Source organism: Marmota monax, unplaced genomic scaffold, assembly GCF_021218885.2.
Source record: "Marmota monax isolate L192 unplaced genomic scaffold, Marmota_monax_Labrador192_F-V1.1 WCK01_AAM20220418_F8-fsc00004, whole genome shotgun sequence".
Lineage (NCBI taxonomy): Eukaryota > Metazoa > Chordata > Mammalia > Rodentia > Sciuridae > Marmota > Marmota monax.
The window spans coordinates 22,129,641-22,156,649 of record NW_026692881.1 but is presented as its reverse complement, the minus strand read 5'-3'; the positions used below and the strand labels follow the sequence as shown (position 1 = coordinate 22,156,649).

The 27,009-nt window shown below is 39.7% G+C and overlaps 1 protein-coding gene across 6 annotated transcripts in view; it reads left to right on the top strand.

The window, feature by feature from the left end:
- Positions 1-27,009, top strand: part of Sorcs1 (sortilin related VPS10 domain containing receptor 1) — a 477,793-nt gene that overhangs the window by 404,566 nt on the left and 46,218 nt on the right. For all 6 annotated transcript variants that reach the window (XM_046450463.2, XM_046450461.2, XM_046450466.2 and 3 more), the window contains exons 18-19: positions 10,020-10,191; positions 26,247-26,433. In XM_046450463.2, the coding sequence (XP_046306419.1) occupies positions 10,020-10,191; positions 26,247-26,433 (359 nt within the window). The remainder of the gene's footprint in view (positions 1-10,019; positions 10,192-26,246; positions 26,434-27,009) is intronic.

The following is a 27,009-nucleotide window of genomic DNA, read 5'->3' as shown; positions in this document are numbered from 1 at the left end:
ATTAGGGTCCTATAGGGGTCAGTTGGAGGGAGAGGTGTCAGTAATAAACTCACTGATCAGTATATCACATGAGTCACTCATTTTGCATGGGGAACTGGAAGACCTTCACTTGGGACAAGGGCCTGAGTCATCTTATAAGACCTCACAACATCAAATTCCCATGTGCAGTGTTTGTAGCCAGCTCTAGAGTTGTCAAGTGGAAAAATGTAAGTGAAACTGAAAAATAGCTCTCTGTCTTTCCTAATGTCAGCGCAGCATATCACCTCAGATGTCCCTTGGCTGTGTGTTGATTCAGCAATATTTCATAAGAACAGATTCAGCATGTAATATTGTAGTCACTACAATGCTGCTACCTTTCTATTAAAAATATTTATTTACAAAAGAATTGTATAGATATGTTTTAGGTGTTAAAAAGTCTGCTTGGATCATTACCCAATCCTAGCCCCATTCCCACAACTATTTATTTGGTATTCATGCTTCCAAACACTTTTTTAGCATTTGCCGGTGAATAACTATGCCAAGAGAAAGTATATAAAATTAATTTGGAAGGCTGTTTTTGTGTGATTTGCTGTTTTTATGTGATAGATATTCTGTTTCCCTTTGTAAGTTAAAAACATATTTTAAACATCTTTCCAAGTCAGAATATAGAAGGCTACTTTCCATCTCATTTCTTTTTATCCCATGGTATTAAGTATTATAGAATTATTTAATTGTTCCCTTTCATGAACATTTGGGTTGGGGTTTTTTTTTGCCACTATAAACAAGGCTACAATTAACATTCCAATACCATATTACTTGTTATTAAAAACACACAAAGCTAATTAAATCTCTTGGCAATGGAGGTGTTTCTGCTAGATTATAAAGCAAATTCCACTCAGCCAACTGGACCTGAGTATTAGGTGGTGCCAAATAGTTCCCTTACAGGGTTTTAAACAGGAACCTCCTGCCCACCTGTTGCCTGTGAGTCCCACGAGGTAGGAATTTGAATTAACTGCCACCCTCTTTAGAGGCAAATGCCAGTGGATTCAGTAAGGGTAAGATGAGGGGAAGCTCAAGTAAGATTTTCCTAGATGAATCAGGTAAACAGGGTCCTTTCTGGCACAAAGAACAAGAGATGACTGGTGACAGGGCCACACTGGTAATCTTTTCATGGCTCTGACACCAGTGCCTGGAAGCTATAGAAGTAAGGAGCCACTGTGCCCCCTGAGTCTCTCCAATGACAGTTTTAACCTGTCCTTGAGAAGCTTGTGCTCAGTCAGTGTAGGATAACCTCAGGACTGGGATGAAGTGCAAAAGAATCCCAGCTGTGGCTTGGCCTGCAGTTAGTGCCTGCCTGCAGGTTACTCCTGGGCTGAACCTCCCAGAATAGCTTCTGGAGCAGAAATGTAGTCAAAACTTGAACTGAGTGGGTCTATTAAACCAAAGGTCACCCTTGTCAGTCCAGGGCAGTAAGCAGACCTCCCAGCATCACCATTTTGAGAGCTTAGTTGGAAGCATGCAGGAAGACCTTCCTACTTTTTATTTAGTTTTGGATGACTCAATGTATAAATGGTTAGGGTTGATTTCATAATCAGCTTACTACTGTGTGTATAGAGCAGTGTTCTCAGGTTTCACCAAGGTGGAAAAATTCCTGCATATTGTTATTAATATGCCAACAGAAAAGCTGTTTTGTTTTTTGTTTTTTTTTTTTTTGCCAGGGGCAAGGGGTACCAGTGATTGAACTCAGGGGCTCTCAGCCACTGAGCCACATCCCAAGCCTTATTTTGTATTTTAGTTAGAGACATGGTCTCACTGAATTGTTTAACACCTTGCTTTTGCTGAGACTGGCTTTGAACACTTGATCCTCCTGCCTCAGCATCCCAGGCTGCTGGGGCATCGGGTGTGCACCACCACACCTGGCTAGAAAGGCAGTTTTTGAGGAGATGCCAAAATGTTTATCAGCTTCACTGTATAGAAGTGAACGTTTGGACAATTTCTGTTTCAGTTCTTGGCTAAAACTTAGAAAAGATGGTTTAAAAAAGAAGTGAGTAAGCGTAAGCGCAGAATATGCCTCCAGGGGGCCGCCATCCTGACTGCTAGTCCACTGGTATCAGGGTTTCTAATGTCCACGCCTGGAGCAGCGAGTCAGCAAAGCCCTGCTGTCTTCCACTGTCAGCTACCTGCCTGGTTCACCTCTGGCCCCTTAAAACGTCCACAAGCCATTTCACATCCCGATGAATAGTAAGGGGTTTGCCTGCTTGGACAGAAAGTGAAATATAATTAAGGATATTTCATATGGTGTAAAAGAGAGAGATTTTTGAATTAAATGATGGAGGGTTTTCCATCCAAAGCTACCATTGACTGTTATCTTTCGTGAGTGATTTAGTTTCTTTGAGCCTTAGTTTTCTTAACCTATTACATTTTGCTATTTGCCTTCAAGTGTGAATAACTGTGATACCATATAGAAAGCATGTAGCAGAATGCTGGGCACATGTATTACAAGATACAAATACCATCAATTGCTATCATCTAAGGGTTTCTCTAGAGTAGAGAAAAAGAGAGGGGTAGGGAACTTTCTTTTATTGTGAATCTGTAGCCCAGACATGTATTTGATGCCTGGTTGTCACTGCAATGCTGATATCTGGGACATTTTTCATCTAAACCTCTGCTATGCTGTCTATAAAACAAAAAGAAGTACCCCCATAGGCGCCTAAAGTCACATAATTAGAAAGCGATGGAACTGTGGTACACCAAAATACATGTCTATCTTCCATGCCATTTTGACCAGAAAACTCATTTACCTGTCTGCTAAACATGTTTCTTTTGCTCAAACAAAATGACAACCATGTTAATTTCATATTCTGTTGCATGTAAATGCTGAAATAACCTCAAATTCATTCCCTTTTTTTTCTCCACCAGTATCTATAATTATCTCAGTTTGCACATACACAAGCACAGCTTCACTGAGTTATACCTACGTATGGTTAAATTTTGTTTATAGTGTGTTGGAACCAAGGAACACACTGCAAATTTAAGTTGCTAAATTAACTAGGACATTGCTTGTTTCATGCCAGTAGTAAAAGATTCTGTAAATATCAAATAAAGTGGCACTGGGTTGGTTTGCTCTAAGAAAACAAGATAATCTTCTCAAGGGACAGATTTCTTCTTGCTATTAAGTTGCAGTTATTTCTAGATGTATTTTTTTAAGTGCATGTAGAAATTTCTGTATGTGGAATTTCTTTATAGGAGCCATTAATTCCTCATGGAAGAATGTTCAAAGACAACTCTTACTATTTCTCAGGGTTAGTTTATCAATATATGATGGGGATATTTACTCATGAAGCACAATTTTAAAATGATAGTTTAATTTCTGTCACTATATAAAATAGTGAGTCCAAGAAAAAAAATACAGACTTAAATTCTATGAAAAATAACAATTTCCATACTATTAACATACATTTTGAATGTTTTAAAACAGGCTTTTATAAACATATTCCTCTCTACATCAGCCATAGAAACACTGAACCCCTATCTAATGTATCATTCCCTTGAATTTGCTATTTCCAGGGACATCGTGAGCTGTGATCTCTTCCCATGTGACTATTCCAGGTGCCCTGTGGGGATTTTGATGTTCTGTCTGATCTCTGTTCAATGAAATTTGTCAGTGTGCATCAAGGAGAATAATTGGCCCTAAAAGTGGTGCATGTGTTTAAAGTCCACAGAAAGGAAATCACTTGCATTATTTACAGACTGATCGCTGCAGGGGACTGTGTAGCTGTTTTCTAGCCAAGAACTCTGCAGTCTCAATGCGAACACACAATAATTTCTTGTTGATATGAAGTTGACTCCTTAGAGTATGCTTCTTAGCTGAGGTTTCCCATCTTTTCATGGGAAGTCATAGGGATTGGGAAATGAAGAAGATGTGTATTACAGTCATGGACACACACTTCCTCTTATGGTTGTTCCTACCCACATGGAATAGAATTGGCATTAGTGTTTCTCACCCAGGTGCTTTGGCAAAGTGGCACAAGAACAACAAATTAGCCCAAAGTCCCTGGACTCCTAATCATTTTCTGTCTGACCTTGTGCTATTCTCTAAGCTATCTCCTTTTCCTGATGTGCAAAACAAGGGGATTAGATGATCTTTGAGATGCCTTCAAACTCTAAAATTTCCTTGATCAACTGAAATGATTCAATAGTAGGCTTCCTTGGACTGCAGGTGTTCAAAAAAAGGAAACATGTTTCTATAACTCTATTGACAATGAATTGACTCAGATTGTGGATCCTATGAGCCAGTTCTCATGATTCTTTATATTAAGCCATTTAGTCAAGTGTGGCCACATGCCCCATTTTATCAAGCTTGTGTTCAAAAGGAAGTCGCATTCCATTTACTATTCAAATTAAATAACTTGTGCTTTCATCTTGCTTAATGCAAGAGCCACTTTATTCCATCCACTTGGTCTTTTGTTTCATTCCAGGCCCTTATCCCTAGGTCTGCCTACTTGGTTTAAAGTAAAAGTTCAGAGAGTGGTTTTGCCTTCAGGTAAAGAACTTGGAAGACCTCCCTAGTCAGCCAAGGACTTTCTAAATATTGCTATTAGGGTTGTTGCATAGGATGATTGTTGATTCATGGGCACATTGCTATCCCTGAGCATGCCTTATCACCTGGATTCCAATTAAAGCATCTTTGAGCTGCCTATACCTACACACAATGGATACATATAGCCAGCCACCAGTAAGGCCTGTCAGCTTGGATGTCTGGCACAGTCCCTTTTCATTGAAGATGAGGAGACCTGGACTCCCCCACCACTGCTTTCCTGGGGGCAGTTTCTCTCAGTAAAGTGGTGGAAGAACCTATCTCTATTCCACTGTTAAGCCCTACTACTGCTGACAGAGGTCTGTAGGTAATAGCTCTTTCAATTTACGCACATGAACATATACATGTTGCTGTTTCCTCATTACATGCATTGTTAAGAGTAGTGGGTCTAGGAATATTTTAAGTCTTAGCCACACACTGTACCCAGACCCAACCCCCTTCTGTGTCCCTAAGGCTTGCTCTATTTCCTACTTCATTAAGTCCAGTATCATTAGAACAAAGCAGAGTTTTCCCTGGAAACCAAAGCACATAGTCCAATCCACAAAATGAAACTATTTTATTTTTTTCTTATTGTGAGTGCTAATATGGGAAACCATCGCTCAGTGGCAATAATATCCATCTGGGTACAGCAAGAACTAGAGTTCCAGTTTACCTCGGTCATTACATGTTCTAATTCCTATGGAAAAAAAAAAGGAAGATGCATCTTTACATCAAAGCCTGATTTCTCGGCTTATTTTTTAAAGCATGAGTCAAAGTGTAAGAGGAGGAAAGATCATCCCACATAGAATGAAAAACAATTGAGAATTTGGTTCCACAACACTAGTTTTAACCTCCAGGGTAGTGGCATTTAATCCTGGCTGCAAGCTAGAATCAACAGGGGACTTAAAGTGAAAACAAAAACAAACTGATGTCCAAAGTTCCCAATTAAATTCAGATTCCTAGGGGAAGGTCCTAGGCATCATACATGTATAAAATGTCCTCAAGTGATTCAAAGGGTCAGACAGAAGTGAGATTTCTGCATCTTATGGAATGTCAAAGAGATAGGTGTACTCTCATATTCATTGCAACGTTACTCCCGTGGGCAAAACATGGAAGCCAAATAGGTGTCCATTAGTAGTTGAATGAATAAGGGAAATGTAGTATACTCAGTGGACTACGAAGAAGTCTTTAAACAGAATGACCCTCAGTCATTTCCAACAACATGGATGGAACTAGCGGACATGCTGCCAAGTGAAATAATCCTGGCACAGGAAGACAAATACCACACGATCTCACTTGCTTACATGTGGAATCTTAAAAAATTGCTGCCATAGAATCAGAAGAGAAAGGTGTTTACCATAGTGGGTAGATGATAGTGAAAAGGGAGATGTCCTTTAAAGCATACCAAGTTGTAGTTAGACTGGAGAAATGAGTTTTAGTGATCTGTATGGGACCACAGTTAATAACAACATATCGTGCATGTAAGATTTTCCAAAAAGATAGATTTTTAATATTCGCACCACAAAAAAAAAATAACTTGATGTTTATGTTTGTTACCTTCATTGAATCTTTCTACAATGTCTATATTGATTACATTGTACTCTATAAATATGCAGTTATTACTAGATTTGAGATCTGCTGAGCTTACACAATACTCTTACCTTAATAAGTGAATAGTCATAAATACATGTAGTCCAACCACACCACCCCAAATTCATAAGAGGGAAAAAAAAAAGGCTGAATAGAAATATCTGCAGTATGAAGACTCACAATGCTTCTTTCCAGGTTTAGTCTCACAAAGAAGAAAATATGGCCTTCATCTTTTTAAAAAAATTGTCCAGGCAGCACAGAAGCAAAATGAAAGAAAGTATGGGTAAAAAGGAAGAGGTGACAGAGTCATATCGAGATAGGAAGGAGGAGAATGGCTGAAACTGGGGGTGTTGGAGTAATAAGGCAGTCTCCACTGATGAGCTGTAGGTAATATCAAAGGCACATTTGCAGAATATTTCCTTTTCAGTAATTGTACAAAGACTCCCTTGCCATTACAAAGCACTTTTCTTCTTGGCAGATTGAAGAATGCTTTACCAACTAAATGCATCTCAGTAATATCCAGAGCTCAGGTCCAACATAATCACAAGTTGCCTTGTTATTACGGAGGTAGCAGCCCCATTTAATAACATATTAAATGCATTATTCATTTATGTAACTCAGACCCAGGGACAGCTGCTGGGATGAAAATAGAACCATTCTGTAATGCAAAAAGCAGGTGTGTGCTTACTTGAGTAAATTAACTCTGTATTTCTGCACAATTTTCTTCTAAATTTCAGGGACAGGTCTGGTAGGGCTAATGTGATGCCATTTTCATCCAAGAAATAAAATGGTTTCAGAATGGTTTTTAATGACCATTTTTAAAAAAAATCATCAACAGCCTTCTCTGTGGCAGAATCCCAGGAGGATAGATTCGTGCTTTGGGTTGAAGCAGAGCTCCTGTTGCTGCAGGATTTAGGAGAACCTGAGGTGATGATTGGTCAGAACGGGTGACAAACAAAAGAAATACTCTGCACCTCATGATGCCAGTAGCAGTGGTGGGCCAGTGCTTCTGGTGCTGCTCGCCAAGATGGAGCCACAGGTGTGTTTGATGCTATGCAATTAAAAAACATAACCTGCCTTTAGTTTGCACACTGCCACACCTCTGAAACCAGCAGGCAGTTTCTAATGCACAGTTAAACTCCCTGAGATGCCATGATTATTCCGGAGGGTTTTGCTGGTCATTTTCTTGCTACCATTGCTGTTACCAAAATGTTATCATTCTCCAATGTATGCACCATGGGAGTTTTTTTTTCCCCTCTTTCCTCTCCCACCTGCCCTTATTTTCTCTCTTAATCAGTTTACACTCATAAAAACATAAAAAGGGATTTCTTTTCTAGGCTGATGTTCAAATTGCTCATGCATGACAATGACCCAGCAGAATGGGCAGTGATCTAAGTGCTGGAGCTGGAATTTGGAGGCTGCCCATTCAGCTAGGTGTTAACTTCTTAGTTGATGGATTATGAAGAGAAGCAAGGACTCCCAGGATAGAGATCAGCACTGCTCATTTGGTGGGTGAGGGGTGAGTGTTTGGGGCAGCAGTAATAACTGATGCTATGCTGGTATGTCAACATGTAAACTGATGCAGTCATGCCAGTGAGGATTTCTAGATTCTCAGTTCTGCTTATTTGAGCACAAGGAGACCCTCAAGGAGCTTTAAAGTTTATACATTTCTCAGGAATCCTGTGAAATCATGCAATTCAAAGAATTTCTATTACATGAATCATGAAGACCTCTTTAGGAGTGTAGATGTGGGTCAATCTTACTACTGTAAAGAGGCAGTGCAAGGTAATAGTAAAGAGAGGATGTGTTACAGGGACAAATAATCCAAATTGGCCATGCAAGAGGACACAGAAGCAGAAGGAGCAGAAGAAAAGAAGTGGTTTCAAGAAGATTAGAAAGACATTTGGATGGAGCCGAGTAAGCTGGCTGGGGAGAATCTTCAGAAAAAGTAGAATAAAATCATCCTGTAGAGGGCTTATGTGAAGAATTATAGGATTCACAGTTTATCTGGAGGGCATTTGGAAACCATGAAGCTTGTGAACAGGGAAGAGAAATAACAATACTAACTGAAAATAGTTGAAAACATTTCACAAGTACTTGCTAAGTGATAGGGCAGTTTTCAGCAATCTGGGTACATTAATTCATGGAATTCTTGCACCTACCCCATGACATGAGTTGAGTATTAATGGTTGACCTTGTGCTGATCCATAATGTCCAAAGTGCTTTTGCAAATTTCTCATTGATTTTTTAACCCTGCTTTTAGCTTGTCAATCCTGAGATTCAGGAACTGAGGGAAGGACATTGGCTAGATGTAAATGAATTGGAAAACTGCCTGCAGCTCAGATAGATCCAATGTATTGCCAGTGTTGTCAAGTTTTCCTGGAACCTAGTTTTACCCATTCTTTCATGTACTGCGTGAACTTTTCATGGTATAGTCACCAAGCTGAGTAGTTGTGACAAAGACTATGTAGCCTACAAAGCAAAAGGCTTATTAGCTGGCCCCTTAAAAGTTTGCCAACCTCTGGTCTAGTATATTTTGATTTCTTCCAATTTATGTTCTACCACTAACTCTGGAAAAGTGAATTTGAGAAATCAAATATAACTACAGGGGTTGCTGAGCCCCTCGGGGGAAAAAAAAGATGAATTGGTAATACTGAACCTCAAAGTTCTTAAAGGTTGGTCATCCTGAATATACAGATTCTAATTTACCATGAAGCTGATAAATTTCTAATAAATTGAAAGGGACATATTTGTAAGATAATTCATTTATTCTTTTATTAGAGCTAACATGAGAATAAGCAAAAGTTTGAAGGATTTACTCAGAATGCAAAAACTGAAGCCTCCTTGGTGTAAGGTTTCAATAGTTCAAGCAGTATACCTTCTCAAGAAATGATTAGAAATTACCAAATTTAGCCAGCTTTTTCTGTACTATGCCATTATTGTAGCATCCTTTCTCTGAATTGTAAGTTCCCTTGCCATCTATGCAGTAGTCCCCCTTTATCCACAGTTTCACATTCCACAGTTTCAGGTACCCATGATCAACTGCAGCCAAAAAATGTTAAATGGAAAATTCCAGAAATACATGTTTTATTAGTTTTCAACTGTGTCTCATTCTGAGCAGTGAGGTGAACCATGCCTAACTCTACATCACAATGCCTTTGTCATTCAGCTAACATCGTCTCATCATGTAGCCATTGTTCACCTCCCATCATCATAGGAAGATACTGGGAGTTCAATAAGATATTGGGAGAGAGAGAGGGAGACAGAGAGAGACCACATTCACACCAATGTTATTATAGTCTATTATTGAAATTGTTCTCTTTTATTGTTATTTTTGTTAATGTCTTATTGTGTCTAATTTGTAAATCACACTTTCTAATAGACATATGTGTATAGGGAAAAGCTTGTATTTATCAGGTTTGTTACTACTCATAGTTCAGGCATCATTGGGGATCTTAGAACATATTCCCAGGACTGTATTATTCATTCTGGTTCTTAATTATATGTTCTTTAAATGATCTCCTTAATTATCCATTTATGTCTCTTCATCCTGATTTTTGACTTAGTGTAGGGACAATGTCTTCCACTGTGTGCATTTCCTATAATGAAGAAAGTGAAGAAGTGATTCATCAGTTGATTTGATGAATCAAAGAAGTCAATTAAGATGCAAATAATAGATAACAATTTGTTGCTCCAATTATTTCTCTCTATTGGAAGCTAGATATGAATCAGCCCTAATGCTCAGACTAAAAGGGGAGGTAGGTGGGTGATGGCCCTGATGGTCCTCAGGGCCAAGCAGCTCAGTGTAGTAAAATCGTGGGAGTAATCTTCTTTGTAAAGAGCTAGTTGACAACTTGAGCTTTTCTCCTTTCAGGTATAGAAAGGTGGTTTCCAATAACTGCACTGATGGCGTGCGAGAACAGTACACGGCCAAACCACAGAAGTGTCCAGGGAAGGCCCCTCGTGGGCTCCGGATCGTCACTGCAGATGGAAAGCTGACAGCAGAACAGGGGCACAATGTCACTCTCATGGTGCAGCTGGAAGAGGTAGGCTGATTCCTGTCTCCCCCTCTCACCTTCTAGAGCTGGTGATTTTGTTCTAACAAAGCATAGTTTCCTTTGCGTATCTTTTTTAACCTTCTCATTTTTGATGCAGTTGTTTTTTGGTCTTTTAACTTTGCTTTATTGGCACTTTCAGCGAAATATATTCTCAGGATACATTAACAGTATTCCCAGAGTAATTTAACCCACACATATACTCACCAACCTAAAAGATGCTAATGCTTTTGCCCTCTCAGCCTCACTTCTTGGATTTTTTTTTTTTTCCAAAGGGAACAGGCTGGTCAAACATACATCACGAAGGCTAAACATCACCAAGTCTAATATCTTTGAAAGTTGAGAGCTTGTATTTTGGTAGCACCTGAGGGATATCATTATGAGCATCAATTATTTTTTGCCAAACTATGGTTGTCTGAAATTTCTGACTACATAGATGGCAGATAAGATGAAGTTTCTCCTATGAGGTTTAGAATGCACACAGGATTTTTGTCATCTTGTAAATGAAGAAGGCCTCCCAGAGATAAGTACTTTCATTACATTATTTCAGTTATTACACCAGGCAGTCCTACCTTCAACCATATTTTGGGGGAAGCTAAAATGTGCCCAGCACTGTACTGGGCCAAACAAATAAAAAGGGATTTTAAAAGTCAATATTAAATATATACCATTGCCTTCCAGTTTCCTCTTCTGACAGTTCTTGGCTTCAGGTCTTTGACATGCATGGACTCCCCTGGAGAGCATTTTCAAATGCTGTGTTTTGGTCACATCCCCAAAGATTTTCATTTGGAGAGTTGGCATGGGGCCTAAGAATTCCTTTTTGGAGCAAGTTCACAGGTTATGCCTTGTGCTTGGAGGAAAACAAACAAAAACAATGTCAGTGTTTTTGGGAGAGGACAAATAAGGAGAGAACAAAATCATAGGCTCTGGGGCATGACTTGAAAGAAAAAGGTGAAGTAATTAGGATTGCTTTGTCAGGTTACATCAAAATTATTTGTATTTTTGTTCCTCTGGGATAAATGAATATTGAGTTTGAAACTGTGGCTTAGATGATGCTTTTCCTTCTAGTCCAAGGGATACTTAAAAACCAGTGCTTTAATCTAATACTTTTTTCCTAATATTCCTAAATGAGTGCCTTTCAAGACCAATATTCTAAATACTGAGATTTCCCCAAAATCCTGTATTGGAACTAGAATTATACAAGTTAATTTAGGTCAATTGGAATTGCTTGTATTTCACATAAATAAATTCTGTGGGGACTTCTGCCTGAGGCTATGACAGATTAGCTTGCAGCAAACCAAATCAAGAAGACTGGGAAGCTAAGTTCTCTTCTCGAGAGATGAGGGATTCGATGGGATTAGTACAATATTTTATCTTATATTTCTCTTCAAGAACTTTGTCAATTGATATATTATACTATATAGTAGGCTTGGATTTCAGATTCCTAAATAAGACCAGACAGAAAGTGTTGGCTAAAAAGGAATAATAATAATAATAATAATAATAATAATAATAATAATAATATAAGAAATAAAGGAAATGAGTAGTAGAACACTTGCTTAGCCTGTATGAGGCACTGGGTTTGATGCTCAGCACCACATAAATAAATAAATAAAATAAAGTATTGTGTCCATATACAACTAAAAAAAATGGTAGAAAATGATGAAATGATAGGTAGGTCTAACACAGATGGAATTATAGGCCTAGCAAAGAGGGACATAAGGAGCAAGCATCACTTCTGAAGAAATAGTGGCTAAGAATGTTCTTAGAGTCAAGAAATGGAACAGAGTCAAGAAACAGAGGTATATAAAAATATATGTTTATGTATTATCTAATGAAATTAATATATATGTGTATGTGTACTTACAGAGAATGTATATATATATTTCAGTAACAAATACATAAATATCAATAAACAAATCATAGTCTTTTCAATAATGGTGCTGCAACATTGAATATCTACATGGGATTCTTTTTTTTAAAGAGAGAGTGAGAGAGATAGAAGTAGAGAGAGAATTTTTTAATATTTATTTTTTAGTATTTGGCGGACACAACATCTTTGTTTGTATGTGGTGCTGAGGATCGAACCCGGGCCGCACGCATGCCAGGCGAGCACGCTACCACTTGAGCCACATCCCCAGCCCCTCTACATGGGATATTGAGGCCATTGACTATCCTGTGTCTTCCCATAATACGACAAACAATTCTCACTGGACTGTCAATCTAATTTTGAAAGATAAAACCAAATTTTCTAAAAGGAAACAAGAGTATCTTCATGACCTTGAGTTTGACAAAGATTATTTTTTTTAAAGGAAACAACCCGCTGGGCATAAAGAATCTATGGTTTAGAGCACATTAACAAATACTATATAAAATCAAACAAAATATAGTCCTTTGTCTTTAGATCTTTTTTTGGAAAAAAAAAATCTCTGTTGGATTCTTAGGGAAGAATTCATTTCCTAGACCAACCCTCTACTCTGTTTACCTGCATTGTATATTTCCCAGAGACACATGGAACCTGATTATGATTCCCAAAAGGTATCTCTTTTGTAGAAGTAGATGCTTATTCTGTTTCTCCATTTCTTAGAACATAGTAGAGCACTCTCTGAAGTAAGTCCTTTGGCTCCTGGTCAGCTCAGACTTTTGCACAAATGAGAACACACTTGAGGGGCATGGCCTTATCTCAGTTCCATCTAGCTTTCCAAATAACAATGATTATCAGGCATTTCACAATGGGCTGCCTGACATGGGAAAATGGGAACAGACTGGGTGACCTGGTACTAAGATGTGTGAATTCATGCCTTCTGCTCTCAGGAAGGGAAAAAAAATATTAAGTCAATTCATTCCACTTGAGTGGGCGAAGCTACATTGGCAGGGATGAAATCTGCTGCCTTCTGCTGTCAGACATGGCCCCTGGATGCTCTTATCTCCTGTGCAGACATGGAAGCCAAGACAACTGACTCCCATTAGGAGGCCCTGGAGACCACACATTTGAATATGGGATTCTGTGCTTATTCTTCACAGACTCTTGCAGAAACAACCTCAGTTTTTCTGTTGCTCTCTTGATTATGCACATAGGCATGTGTGATAAATGTAATGAACAAGGAAAAGTAAAGGTCTCTGTGTATCCAGGGAGCACTGAACTTTGGCACAATTCATGACAATTTGGATGTACATTTATTGAGCACTATCAGTTCTAGTTTGCAAGTGCATCACTTGGATTATCTCATTTAGATCTCACAATGCTCTATGTAAATAGGTGGTGTCATATTTGCCATTTATAGATGATGTAGCTGAGGCCCAAAAAAGCAAAGTAACTTAGCTGAGATCATACACGTACTAAGTAGTAGACTCAGGAGTCAAGTTCAAGCTTGTAGCATCTTTCTATAGCTTCTCTATGATAGAAAGAAACATTCTCTGAGCAAGAACTTCCTGTAGTTTCTATGCCTCTGTAGAAACCCTTGGCTGGGGGCAGATAGTAACAAAGATAAAGAAGTAGAAAGGAAAACCAACACCATCTCTGCCCAAGCCAGTTTGGCCTACAGGTGCTCCTGTATTGTCAGACACTAGTTGGCAAATCTACCAATATTTTCCTTATTTTATGAGATGATTTATACTTTCAGACCAGTTTGTTGAAAAACATTTCAGCAAAGAGAGATACTAAATTCTCTCTTGGGTTTCTCCCTCTTTGCAAAACTATGCCTTTCATGAATGCCTACTTATATCTGACATTGTTGAATTTGTTCTAAAGAATATTGAAAATCATAGGCTATGAATGCAGTACCTAAGGAGTTTAGAATCCATGTATAGTAAATCAAATTTCTCCTGTGGCTTAGGTATGAATTAAAATGTAATTGTTTAATAAAAATTAAATCCCAAACTAAAACGATTTTAAAAATTCCCCACAACTGGCAGCACATGTTGTTTCTAAATCCTCCTCAGACATCTCTGAGCATTCACTTCTCACCACCTAATTTACTTTGGAAATAGTGTCTCACTCATGCCCAGTATCTAGTGCCAAGTGTTATAACAATAGGAATATTTAATGTCATTCCTCTGAAAAATAGCAAGTCTTTCCGGTACCAAAGGGATCCAGAGGTCCCTGCTACCTTATGATGTGACATCATGGTTGTGATTAATGCAGAAGTGGATGAAAGACTCCCCTTCCCTAGAGGGATATTTGTTTTTACTTGTGCATTGAAGCCTGTATCTCTGTTTCATTGTTCAACTTTCTCCTATAGTCTTGTGATCCCTCTTGGGCTTGGAGGATGTATGGGCTGATGGAGCCCTCTTTTTTGTTCTCAATTACTTACATCCAAACCCCTTCACATAGTTTCCATCTCCTCTGCCTATTAACTGAAGCACCATAAGGCTCAGGAAGCAATAGTTAGATGTGTATCTATTTATTTGTTCTTTAATATATATTTTTCTAAGCACCAATTTTATGTTATGTACTTTCCATTCACAAGCAGACTTACTTTAGGTGTAAGTGGGAATACATGTTTTTGAGTTAACTAGGACCTCTGCTGTATTGAACACTATGTAAAAATCCATCCATATGAAGCATAAATGACTAAAAAGTAAAGAACAAAAAAAAATTTATTGCATCACATTACAATAATATTTTTTACATTCTCAAACTATGAATATCATTAAGGTAAGAATCATGTCACTTCTAGTTGCGTATTGATAGAGCACATTTATAGAGAAAAAATAACTCAATAAATATGTGTGGATTTGAATAAGCTTCTCCAGGAAGAACAGAGATAAAGCCCAAACTTGGAAGGAAAAGACTGTTGAAGTTTGAATACCTTACAAAACAGGTTAAAATCTCCATCTGAAATCTAAGTCTCTTCCTTTATCGTCTAATTGTGCATGTCCTAATCGCAACATAGGAATACATGAAGCCAAGCCCAGTGGCCCATGCCTATAATTCTTGCTTCTCAGGAAGCTGAGACAGAAGGATCACAAGTTCAAGAGCAGCCTGGGAAATTTAGCAAGACTCCATCTCAAAAGTGAAAAGGGCTTTGGATGTCATTCAGATGTAGAACACTTGCCTAACATGACTGAGGTCCTGCATTCACTCCCCAGTTCAGAGAGAGAGAGAGAGAAGAAGAAGGAGGAGGAGGAGGAGGAGGAGGAGGAGGGAGCAATGGTAGAGAAGATGAACTTGATAACATTGCTAAAACCAGAGCAAAGCAGAGAACTTTCTCTTATTGACAATAGAAACTCAAAGGTAAGGTTACCGAGGCTAGCTTGTAATTTCACATATGACAATAAGTAACTAAGCTAGAGTACTGAAGATTTTACCTGTGTAAGAAATTAAATCCCTTCTGCAAATAGCATATGAAGTCACCCTCAAAATTTAGGTAACATAAGTGACTTCCTAACACAGTTTCTATAACATCCCACAGTCTGCCTTACCTGAAGTATTACTCAGAGGTCAACATAACTGTTAAGGTTGATGAAAAATTTCATTGTCAGCATCCATCTCTTCTGCTTTTAGACTTGTCTCCATATGTATGCTAAAGGAGTGGGGAGGTTCATTAGGATCAGAAAGGCAAAGGAGTGGTCTTGCTTCCATCTCAAACTCATTGTAGCACAACTGAGGAGAATACTCACATGCACATACACACACATGTGGGCATGTGTGTGCACACATGCACACACACACACACACACATTGTATTTGTTCATTATTGTCTCCTTAAGAACAAAGAACAGTTGATCCAGGAACCAACCAAGAAGGAAGTGGAAGAATCTATGAGGTTGTGTCTAAGAAGCCAAACCTTTTCAACTATGCCTGAATCTTACCAAATCGTTCAAAGATGTTTTTGCACTAATCATGCAGTGAGAGGTGGCATCTCAGCATTTGGAGACTGACTCAGGGTGGATGGTCTCTGGAGCACTGACAAGCACGTGATGAGCCTGCAGACCTTCAACCTGATAACTCAACTGCACAGAGAAATCCAGTGCAAGAACCTGTAGGCACAGGGTGGTTGGTGAAGGACCAAATCCATCTCCAGAACTCAACACAATTTGGGAGTAGTGTCTGCATGTTACAGAAAATAAATGACATCTGTTTTATACAGCTGTAAGAATAAAGAGATGCCATTTTGTACATACTTTAAGACTTTAAAATTAAATCTGAGGCAAGAGACTAAAATTAAAACTTTGATTGGTATCTCGTTGTTTCAACACTTCCATTTACATACAAACACTGAAACTTTAAAAGGAAAATTCATGGTTACAATTTCAGTGAGATTTAGGTGAAACCTGAGGGCTGTGTCCTCATTAGATGGATTCCTATGAGCCATAATTCCACTTTCACGTACATTGAAAGACTGATGGGACATGGACGTGCCCACAGTGTAATAACACTTCGTAAATATTGCAGGGTGCTAGCCACCATCAGATGGTAGAGAAGATGGCCTTAATAAAACGTGCTGTGAGATGCTCCTTTGTTTGAATTCATGACAGAAACTGACCTACTTTTTCATCTAGAAGAAAGGCTATTTGGAGCCTTTAGAAGTAGCACAAAAGGGTTGGCAGACAGTGTTAAGTTGGGGGCAGATATCAGATTCAAGGCCAGCTCAGTTCTGACATACAAGCCTCAGTTGTTTTCTCCTTCTACACAAAGAAGTAAGAGCTGATTTCAATGAGCCATAAAATTTGAGACTTTTCTCGCGTATTATTGCTTACTCCATTCAGCTTTACTCTCTTTGACTCTAATGAGGCAATTGAGCCACTTCATTTCTCTTCCCGTGTTGCCTGAGGTTACAAAGGAAAGAAGGAAATGGGGCAGGCAGTATGGGTTGTCTTCAGCCAGAGGCCTAGTGTCTAAAGTTCAAGTTGCATTGGTGTTGGGCTCCATTGTTCTTTCCTCTCAAAAGCAGTACACATAAGTTGGGGTATTGCTGTTCCTTGGGGTCTCAGAGGAGAGATGTTTGCTAAGAGTTTTGCTCTGCCATGACCAGCAAAGGGAGATACCTGGCTGATTACTGAGGGTTTCAGCTCAATGAACATCCTAGGGCCTAGAGTCCTGAAATAGTCTTCAGTTTGGAATTTTATCCTCCTAGCCTGCTTGATTGAGGCTCTAACGTCCCACATCATCCACAGGGTGGCATCCACCCTCCAGTAAGGGCTTCACCACACCTGCCAATCCTTGACTGTGGATAACTTCCTCCAGCTCAGGCTTTGCAGTTTACCATTCATTATTCTATGCCTCAGCCTCAGGAGCTCAGTGTTCAACCTAATCCATAACTGATGTGCAATGGAAAATTTCTACCATGTCACAGCAACACTTGAGCAAGTGCTGCACCTTCACCAGAGCTGAGATGATCCCAGCAGCCCAAAGATGTATATAGGATATGTATGTGTGGGTGTTCAATACCATCAATGACAAGAATAATGGAATTATAAAAGTCACTGCCTATCTGAACTAGAAGTAGCAATGAGGATCCTTGGGTCTTCCCATCTTTAATTTACAGGCAAAGAAATTGAGATCCAAATGTTTAAAGTATTTCAAAGGACATGCAACTATCACTTCTAGCTGACCTCTGCAAGGCACCTCTTCCACATGTAGCACCCCCCTAGACCTCTATAAACTCACTTTGATTCCACAACAGCCTAATAATTTAGAAAGGGGATGAAGCAACTTCAAGGTAAGAAATGATGCATCCATTTCATAGAAGGGGTTGTGTCACTTGGTTAAATCCACCAAGTAATGACAGGCATAAAAACTGAAAGGTATGTGAAAATGTCTACAGCAAAATCTTCAAATAGCGATTCCACAGCTGTTATGGTAGTCTTGGTTATGTGTATGTGTCCAGAAATTCTCCTTGATTAAGATGATATTCACCAATCTGTTGACAATCTGCTTTCTAGGTGGCAAAATTGTGTGCAATTTTAATTTCTTTTTCATCATTTTTTGACATTTCCCCAATGAATACACCATGACTTCTCTCTCTGTTTCTTTCTTTTCATAAAGCTTACATATTTCTATTACATCTTTTACTACTAGGAAAATCTGGTTGCCCATGTTGATTCCTAAAGGAATATTCCTACTACTCATTTAAAAAATGTAATTCTGTTCTTATTACATAGTTGAATGTTTTACTTTATGAGTGATTTTAAAAGTCACTCAGAAACATTTATAAGATTTATGTCCCTTGGTAACTCCATAGTTTTCCTGCCAAAGTCTACTGAGGTAATTCCTTAAGCCACCATGTAGTGGTAATATAGAGAAAATTCTTAATCATTTAAAAATATCTACATGGAGTAGAGAGGCCCCAATTTATAGTCATCTCTCTACTTACACAAGCCAAGTGTGCCTCTTCTATGTGCGCTGTTCTACCCTAAGCCAGGCACCAGGTACAGAAGACATAAAAACAAAATTTGAAAGTATGTAGTTCCTTCAAATACATGGTGTTATATCCATTTGGAAGTGAAGGAGTAAATCATTTTATGAGGTTCCTATTGGAAGTTCTTGATCTGAATGTTACATCTAGAAGTACTTGGAAGTTTAGTTAGGCAAATCCCAAGGATCAGAGTCCTCAGAGAAAGGCTTAAAAACCGAGCTAGTTGCCATCTGATTAATAAAAGGTGAAATATCATAAGTCAAGTCTAATGATGTGTTGGTCAATACTGTGGTCTCTCTGGTATCCCTGGCCTTGACAGGCCTGACTTATGTCTTAAAACATTATGTATCATACTCCTCAATGTGGTGGCCATTCCTCCTCCAGGTCAGACGATACAAGTTCATGTTACTTTTGCTTGCAGAGAGGCTCAGGAGACCTGTGTACCTGGGGAGACACCTGTGCTTTAGAAAACCATCTCTGAACAGGCAAGGGGAGGAGGCTGCCTCTGTCCTGCACCTCTTCATGTGGTTCAGAGCTCAGGTCTGAAACTGAAGAAAAGCCCATAGGGCATGATTCAAACCAGAGGTGCTGGGGAGACCCTCTCCCAGCTGTTCTGGTGTGGCAGCCTCAGCTTTCAGCATTGGTAGCACCTCTTGATAGGAATACAAGAGGCCCAGGAACTTGCTTGGAGACAAAAGATAGGACAGGTGTAGCTGCCTTTTGTCATAGAGTGGTTTGTTCTGCATAGGAAGTTCCCAGATCACCATTATAAAACCTCCCCTGGGAAGGCCCAAATGGCAGTTATAACAGTTACTTCCCAATTACAGTTCTCATTCATTGTCAAACACTCACACCACCAGGGGTCCTCACAATCAGAATTTTGTAGCTTCCATGGTATTTTATAGAGCCTGGCATATTTCACTGGGAACCTCTTGCATCAGTATTTTCAGAAGAATTTTTTACATGTTTGCATGCCCCTAAAGGGATTTAATTAGTGTCTTACTCTGTTTTGTACTGGTCTAATAGACTGAGATGAGTAATTTATAAAGAACAGAGATTTACTTGTTACAGGTCTGAAAGCTGGGAAGTTCATAGTCGAGGTACTTACATCTGGTAAGGGTCTCATGCATCATCCCATGGTGGTAGGTAGGTTGGCAAGAGAACATGTGTACTGATGAGAGAGAAGGGGCCCAACATTCATATTTTTATCAAGAAGGCCCCACCTCTCAGCACTCTTACACTGGACATGAAGTTTCCAGCTCTTGACCTTTGGAGGACACCTTCAAACCAGAGCAGTCAGCCCTCTGATTTCATGTATGAATGGATGCCCACTCTAGCACCCAACTAGGCATGAGCACAGCAGAACAGGATGAGTGTCCTGTGAATGAGTAGGAGTGTGAGACTTGGAGTTAAAAAGGACCAGTCTAATGATTCTAGGAAAATTCAAATAGGCCTGAGTCTTTCAGGGTTGAAGATTAAATAAGATAATACACAGAAAGCAGTTCTTATTATTTCTTGCACAAGAAACCTTTCTCTGCTTCCTAGTGACCACCAAGGTATGTTCTAGAGTAATCTAATTTGCACCCTCACTTTGTGTGTGAGTCACATGAGTTCAGTCATATTGAATAAGTGCAGTGTAGATAAAACTTCTATCCAGTGCTCCTTCAACTGGCTGATGAAACATCTAATTTGAAGTCCAGGGTAAAAGGAAAGTGAGGAATGGGGAGACAGGTAAACGAGAAATGAAAGATGGAGCCCAGGCAGAGAAACACATGAGATTTTATTTGTCAGAGCCAACAAATAAAGGCACATCTCTCCATAGAAGGAGAGAGGCAAAACAGGCTTGGGGATCTGGACTTTTATGGGGCAGTCTCAGGGATTAGAGAGCCAGGAGGGTCCTGATGCTGTGTGTGATTGTGTGTGTGTGTGTGTGTGTGTGAGAGAGAGAGAGAGAGAGAAGTTTTGGGATTGTTATGAGGGAGTGGTGAGCCTTTCTCAGAAACGCCCTTGGATGGGAAAGTGAAATTTTTCTTAAAATGGCGGCTGTCACTTAAGATGGCCATCCAGATGCTAAGCAAGGACCTTACACGGGGCACGTTGTTCCATAGTTTTCTCCTTTCCCACTTGTCAAGATCTTGCTAACCTGAGTCTGCCTACCTGGAGTAGTAGGCTAGGTAATGCTGAGTGACTTGCCCCCTGCCTAAAGATTGCTGTAGGATAAAGGGCTGAAGTCTATGATTTCTCTTTAGGATGCTCAGTGCTGCGTAAGGATTTTTATTTTGGTCTTTTTTTTTTTCCTTTTTTAAAATTTTTTTATTTGTTCCAATCAGTTATCCATGACAGCAGAATGCTCTTCACTGCATTGTACACAATGGAGCCCAATTGTTCACTTGTCTGGTGGTACACTAAGTAGAGTCACATCATTCATGTAATCATACACATATACCTAGGGTAATGATGTCTGTCTCATTCGACCGTCTTATTTTAGCCCTAATTTGTGGTCACAAGAGTACTTAAATAACAACAGACACCCAAACTAAAGTTGACTATATTTAATCTTCAAATAAAATATTGGTGTCACATTCTGCTTAGGTCGCATATATTTAATCAGTATTTCAATATGTATGGCAATCAGTATTTCAATCAGTATGGCAATAGTGGAGATAAAATATTGTGATTTGCCATGCTTCTATCCCCCTTTTAAATCTAATGGGATCAGCTTTTCCCCACATTTCTCCCCTGTCTTTCAGAGCTCCTGTTGTCTTCGGGCCCCTCCCTTTACGCCACTCAGGCCAGAGAAATCAGCATGGTTACATTTGTTAACACCCTTCTCTGTTCTCATACCCACCCACTTAGACTATAGTATATATACTGTGACATTTTTTGTTTATTTTTAATAAAATGGGATGTACTAACTCAGTCTCTACAATGCAGTTTTTGTTGGATGATCTTTAAGCTCCTTCAGAGACAAAATGTTACCGAACCCTGAGTTAGGCCCACTGTCATGCTCTGACAATGAGCTTGGTTTCATGCAGCGGGTCTCTGACACTTCCTTGTGTCTCTGTGTCTTGCTTCTGGACTGAGGCCTCCGTGTGGAGTTACTGTGGCATTTATTTTCCCGTTCTTCTCTGAGTCTATGTCACAGAATCTGATAGGTTCACACACCTTTCACTGCTTCGGTTAATCTGGGCTTCATTGTGGCTGATTGATACATTTGCTTTTCTATTACAGAAGTCAGTGATGCCCTTGGAGAATCCCCATCTGGCTTTTTCTTGTGGCTTTTCTGCTTTTGCCAGGCACTTATTTGAGCCAGTCTTCTCAGTTCTGCGTCTATATTAGGGCAGGTGACTAAAGGGCTGTGGATGTAAAGAATTTTCTGTGATAGTCCAGGGGTTTGCTGGCCTGGGTTCAGGTGCAGAAACAATGGCTTTCATTCATTAAATTCAAGTAACTCTCAATTACACATAAAGCTTCCCCAACTATGGATTATGGAAACCGAGTCTTTCTCATATTCTCTATCTTCTCTATGGATTGAGAATGATACTGCTTCACTGGGGCCAGATAGAAGGTAAGAGTATGGAATTCATACCAACCCTTCTTTAGTTAGAAGTGTCTAAGTCAAAATGTTGACAGACGGAAAAACAGTCAAAGCTGCGGATAGAGTCAAGCAAAAGAAGAAAGTCAAGCCTCATCTTTGTTATCACCTTGCTCTTACCCTGAAAGGTATTATTAGGAACTCTCACCTGAAGACACTCAGTGAGAACTGTGCTAAATGGACAGTCTAAAACCCCTCCATAATGCTCTTTTTTTTTTGAGAGAGAGAGAGAGAGAGAATTTTTTTTAATATTTATTTTTTAGTTTTCGGCAGACACAACATCTTTGTTTGTATGTGGTGCTGAGGATCGAACCCGGGACGCACGCATGCCAGGCGAGCGTGCTACCGCTTGAGCCACATCCCCAGCCCCACAATGCTCTTAATAGCTGTGTGACTCTAGGAATCTTATTTAACATGTCTCCACCCCAGTTTCCTACTGTATCAAAGAGAAATTGCATCTAGCCTTTCAATCTCCCGGGTATCTTAACGGCTAAATGAGATAATATATAAAAAAATACCATTTTGATAAACAAACATTATAAATGCACAATAATCAAACTGCATTGAACAAATAATTATCTGAATCCAGACATTAACAGAATACATTCCAGCCTTTAGGAGTTTGCAAATGAGCGAGGTATCAGCCAGCGACTCATTTTCCTAGAGAAGGCAGCTAATCTTGACTGCACATATCCAGGAACTTCTGTGAGTGATTGTGCTGTAGTCCACCAACAGGGCATTTAGTCCTTCCATCCCCGGCTTTATTAATGCACCTTTAGCACTTTGAATCCTAAAGCATCCTGAAGAAACTTTATCACCACGTTAAAATCTAATAATAGCATCATTTTGTGCTATACCATATTCATCTTTGGATGAATCCAATCACAAGAAGGCCTGCATTCAACAGTCTGAACCAGAAGGCCTCAACCCTGAGTACAGCCCCATGTCAATGGGGGACCTTCTAGATCTGCAACTAGACTGAGCATCCTCCCCAGAAACCATGAAACATGGTTCTTGGGAGTAGTTGGGCATCAGCATTCAAAAAAGTATCAATAAGAGATGCTGCTGTCAAATGCTCAGAATAACTGATTACGACACCAATAAACTATTTGAGTTAGTTTTTAGAGAGAGATAACTTCATGAGGCAGCTCCTGTTCTTTAGTTTGCCATCATCTACCCCAAATTACCTGCTCATTAGCTTCCCAGCATACGTGGACCCCTTTCGTTCCACCCTCCACATGGTAGCTGGAGAGATCATATATCACCATGCATCTTACCCCAAACTCCTGCTTGGCACACTAAATTTAATGGCTGTCCATTGCTCTTAGAAGAAAGGTCAAAATCAGAAACTGGACCCTCAAGTCCCAAAAGGCCTCTGTCTCCTCCCCAGCCTCATTTTACGAGATGTTCTTGTCGACTCTTTCCTCTTCAGTCTCCTTCACCTGTTTCCACTGTACCATCTCCCCTTGCCACAGAGCCTTCCACATCGGTTTCTCTCTTTCTCATCGCCTCCCTCACCTCCCACTCTCTCACTCAGTGTCTTCATTTGGTTACTTTATTTTCTTCCTTTAGGTTTTCTCAGCTCAGTTCTCATTTTCTCTGGGAAGACTTCCTTGAAGTTCTCAGTCCATGAGCCTCCCGGCTCTCCTTACTGTATGAGCTCACCACGCCCCGGGACACTCCTCCACGCCTTTTTGTTACTGGTGTGATTATTTAAAATACATTTATCTCACTAATGATGTGGAAGCTCGTGAAATCCCAGGCCATGTTTGTGTTGTGAATGTGGTTAATATTTACCTCCCTGCAAAATGTGTGAGTGTTTAGGTGACATATATGTATATTAAGGTTAGATATATGTCTATCTAGATGTATGTGCATACATATAGATAGGTAAATGGATCTTCTAAAAACCTGATTCTGCTGTGGTCTTGGATGGTAATATTTAAAACATTTTCCATTAGAGATGCTTATCGCTGCATTCATGTAAACATTGAGTAACTCCCTTCTTTCACCAACTGTATGTACAGAGAACTTTATCATGAATCACGATGTCAGAATGTTATCAAGCCAGAGGGCCACATGAAATCCAGACAGATAGAACTTGGAGGGGTTTTATGTAACTGACAAGAGGTCTAAGAGAGAAACAGTGAATACCAAGCAGGAAATTCACAGCAATGTAGACTGAAATGATGTTGGCTGACATTTTACTCTTGCCCGTTCTGTGGGTGGCTTCTCTCTCCTTCGCTCTCTGTTTGTCTCTCTCTCAGGGGAGAATGAAGCAGAGTTGGCTGTAGGTGGGAATCTCCCCTCCGTCCTGTTGTAAGCGATGGCCCCTGTCTGGTGCCTTCTTTGTCCCCACCAAGCTTATCTCTCTCCCTCTCCCACTCCACTGCTTGTCACATGCCCTGGAGAACCCCATCTACCCCTGATATTTACCCCAGACCCTCGTTTCAAAAAGTGGTCTTTTCCCCAGGCACACACCTAGGGTTGGCTTCCCAACCACTCTGTCAAAAACCCAGAAGACCTGGAAATGGAAACTCACCAGAAACACAAAGACAGATTCATCAGTCCACTCTGGTTGCCCAAGTGAAGGACAAGTTAGCAAGAAGAGTTGACATTTATATTTATTAGTGAAGGGAATTCAAGTAATTGCACAATGCCTGAGCTTGTGGATGTTTGCTTTATAGTCTTGAGTCGGGTTTCTTTTTCCACCCCAGGGGAGGACTTTGGCCTATGTGTTTCCTGAGAGCTGTACTAGGTTCTCAATGAGCGTTAGCTGCTGTGTGCCCCTCGACAGTGCTCGGGTAGGCATAGATCAGAGGAGTAGGTCACACAGATTCATAAGATTTGAACTGCTTTTCCTTTGGCTGTGAAATAATCCTTTAACCATCAGCTTTTAAATTTGGCCTTTTCAAAAAATATGATACCATATAAACCTTACTTAATCAAAAAGACATTTCTAGTTTAAAGGTATTTTTTTCTTTTTCTTTTTTATCTGAAAATGGGAAAGACTATCAAAAAGAATGAAACATAGTTTGATAAAGATGGACTGTGTGAAAGAAGTTTTTAGTTTTTGTTGTTTTGCCAATTTGGTCTAAGCAACTTTGCTTCTTGAGAAACTAAAGAGGTCTGAGGTTTTGGAATAGAGACTTTACCTTCTGTCTGCTCATGGGAAATTTAGAGTCATATAATCCCAGTCCAGCTTTGCAGAAGTATTATAGGTCTTTTAGAGCTGTGTTGTTTTTATAGTCATTTATTTTTGTGTAACATTTTATGGATTACTAATTATCCACATATTTTTAAGAATCTTTTGAGTTAAGATGGTATGATAGTATTGTGTCCCTTTCAGAGATTTGGTAACTGAGACCAAAGCAGGCTGAATGATAGACATGTATGAAGTCATCTAGCTTGTTAATAACACAGTGGGATTCAAGCCTCGGGGCTTCAATGCTTTACTCACAGTGGTATGTTGAAATAGATGAACCAAAATCCAGAGGACCAGGTCAGAATCCTGGTCCACCAGTTACTAGCTGTGTTAATCTGAGTGAACGATGAAACCTTTGTAGACTTCAGATTCTGAGAAGACTAAAATGAGACCATTTTATTAATACAAAATACTGAATTTTTAGAGAATTCAGTGTCCTATCTGATGTCAGGCTAAGTGTCTTCTACCCTTCCTCTAGCATGGTTAGGGAATCAGAAACAAAGAGAATGACTCAGGAGACGAAGGAGGTACCTGGTGACCACAACAGGTAGGCTGAATTTTTGAAGCCACCTGGGTGCAACTTTTATTGATGTGGATGATAAGACTGTTAAGAAACCTTTTTGAGTAATTGAATATCAAATTGAACCTGATAATCAAACACTGTTAATTTCCAAAGCCTTGAAATTTCTGGTAGTTGGTTCCCTTCAGGTTTGGAGAGTATCCATCTTAGCAAATTCCTGTCTGCCAGGGAGTGTCAGAGGGATTCTATCAAAACAGACAGATGCTCCCAGCTGTTGGAGGAGTCAGGACCAAAACAAGCCCCAGGCCCCTAGAAAGTGCAGCCAAGATCTGACTCCCTTCCTGCTGACTCTGGGCTCTTTTACAGGGTGATGTCCAGCGGACACTCATCCAAGTGGACTTTGGTGATGGCATTGCAGTGTCTTACGTCAATCTCAGCTCCATGGAAGATGGGATCAAACACGTCTATCAGAACGTGGGCATTTTCCGAGTGACCGTGCAGGTGGACAACAGTCTGGGGTCTGACAGCGCCGTCCTGTACTTACATGTAACTTGTATGTTATTACTGTTGTTGGCTTATGACATAGCTTAAATTTGTGTCCTTTTAAAATGTGATCCCGCATTTCTTATCCAGAAGAAACACAGGAGTTACATTTTAGCAGAAGTGGGGAAGGAAATGAGTCAGAGGGCAAAGTAGAGATAAAGTAAAAAGAAAATCCACGAGGGGAATCTGAGCCATCTTGGAATCTGAATTGCTTGAAATTGTAACTACAGTGAGATTATTTCTTCCAGGTGCCCCAGAGATATAACACCTGCATGTGGGCCTGAACCTGGGCAATTTTCAGAACGTCTCAGTTGAAACTTGGCATGAGTGGCCCCCCACCACCAGCTCTTTGGTTACAAATGGTCAGAAACAATAGAAATGCACAGTTCAATCAAACTAGCACAGGCAAAGGAATTGCTCCCCTAGCCACTTATTTCTGTTTTCCAAGTTATGTCTTGCTAAAAATCATCCTTTTAACATTTTCACTTCTTTTTTTTTTCTTTTTAATGTGATTTCTGGGCTACTGTCTAAGGATGGTTTGGTATTCCAGAGAAGGTGATATGGAGGGAAAGAGTGTTAAGAAAGC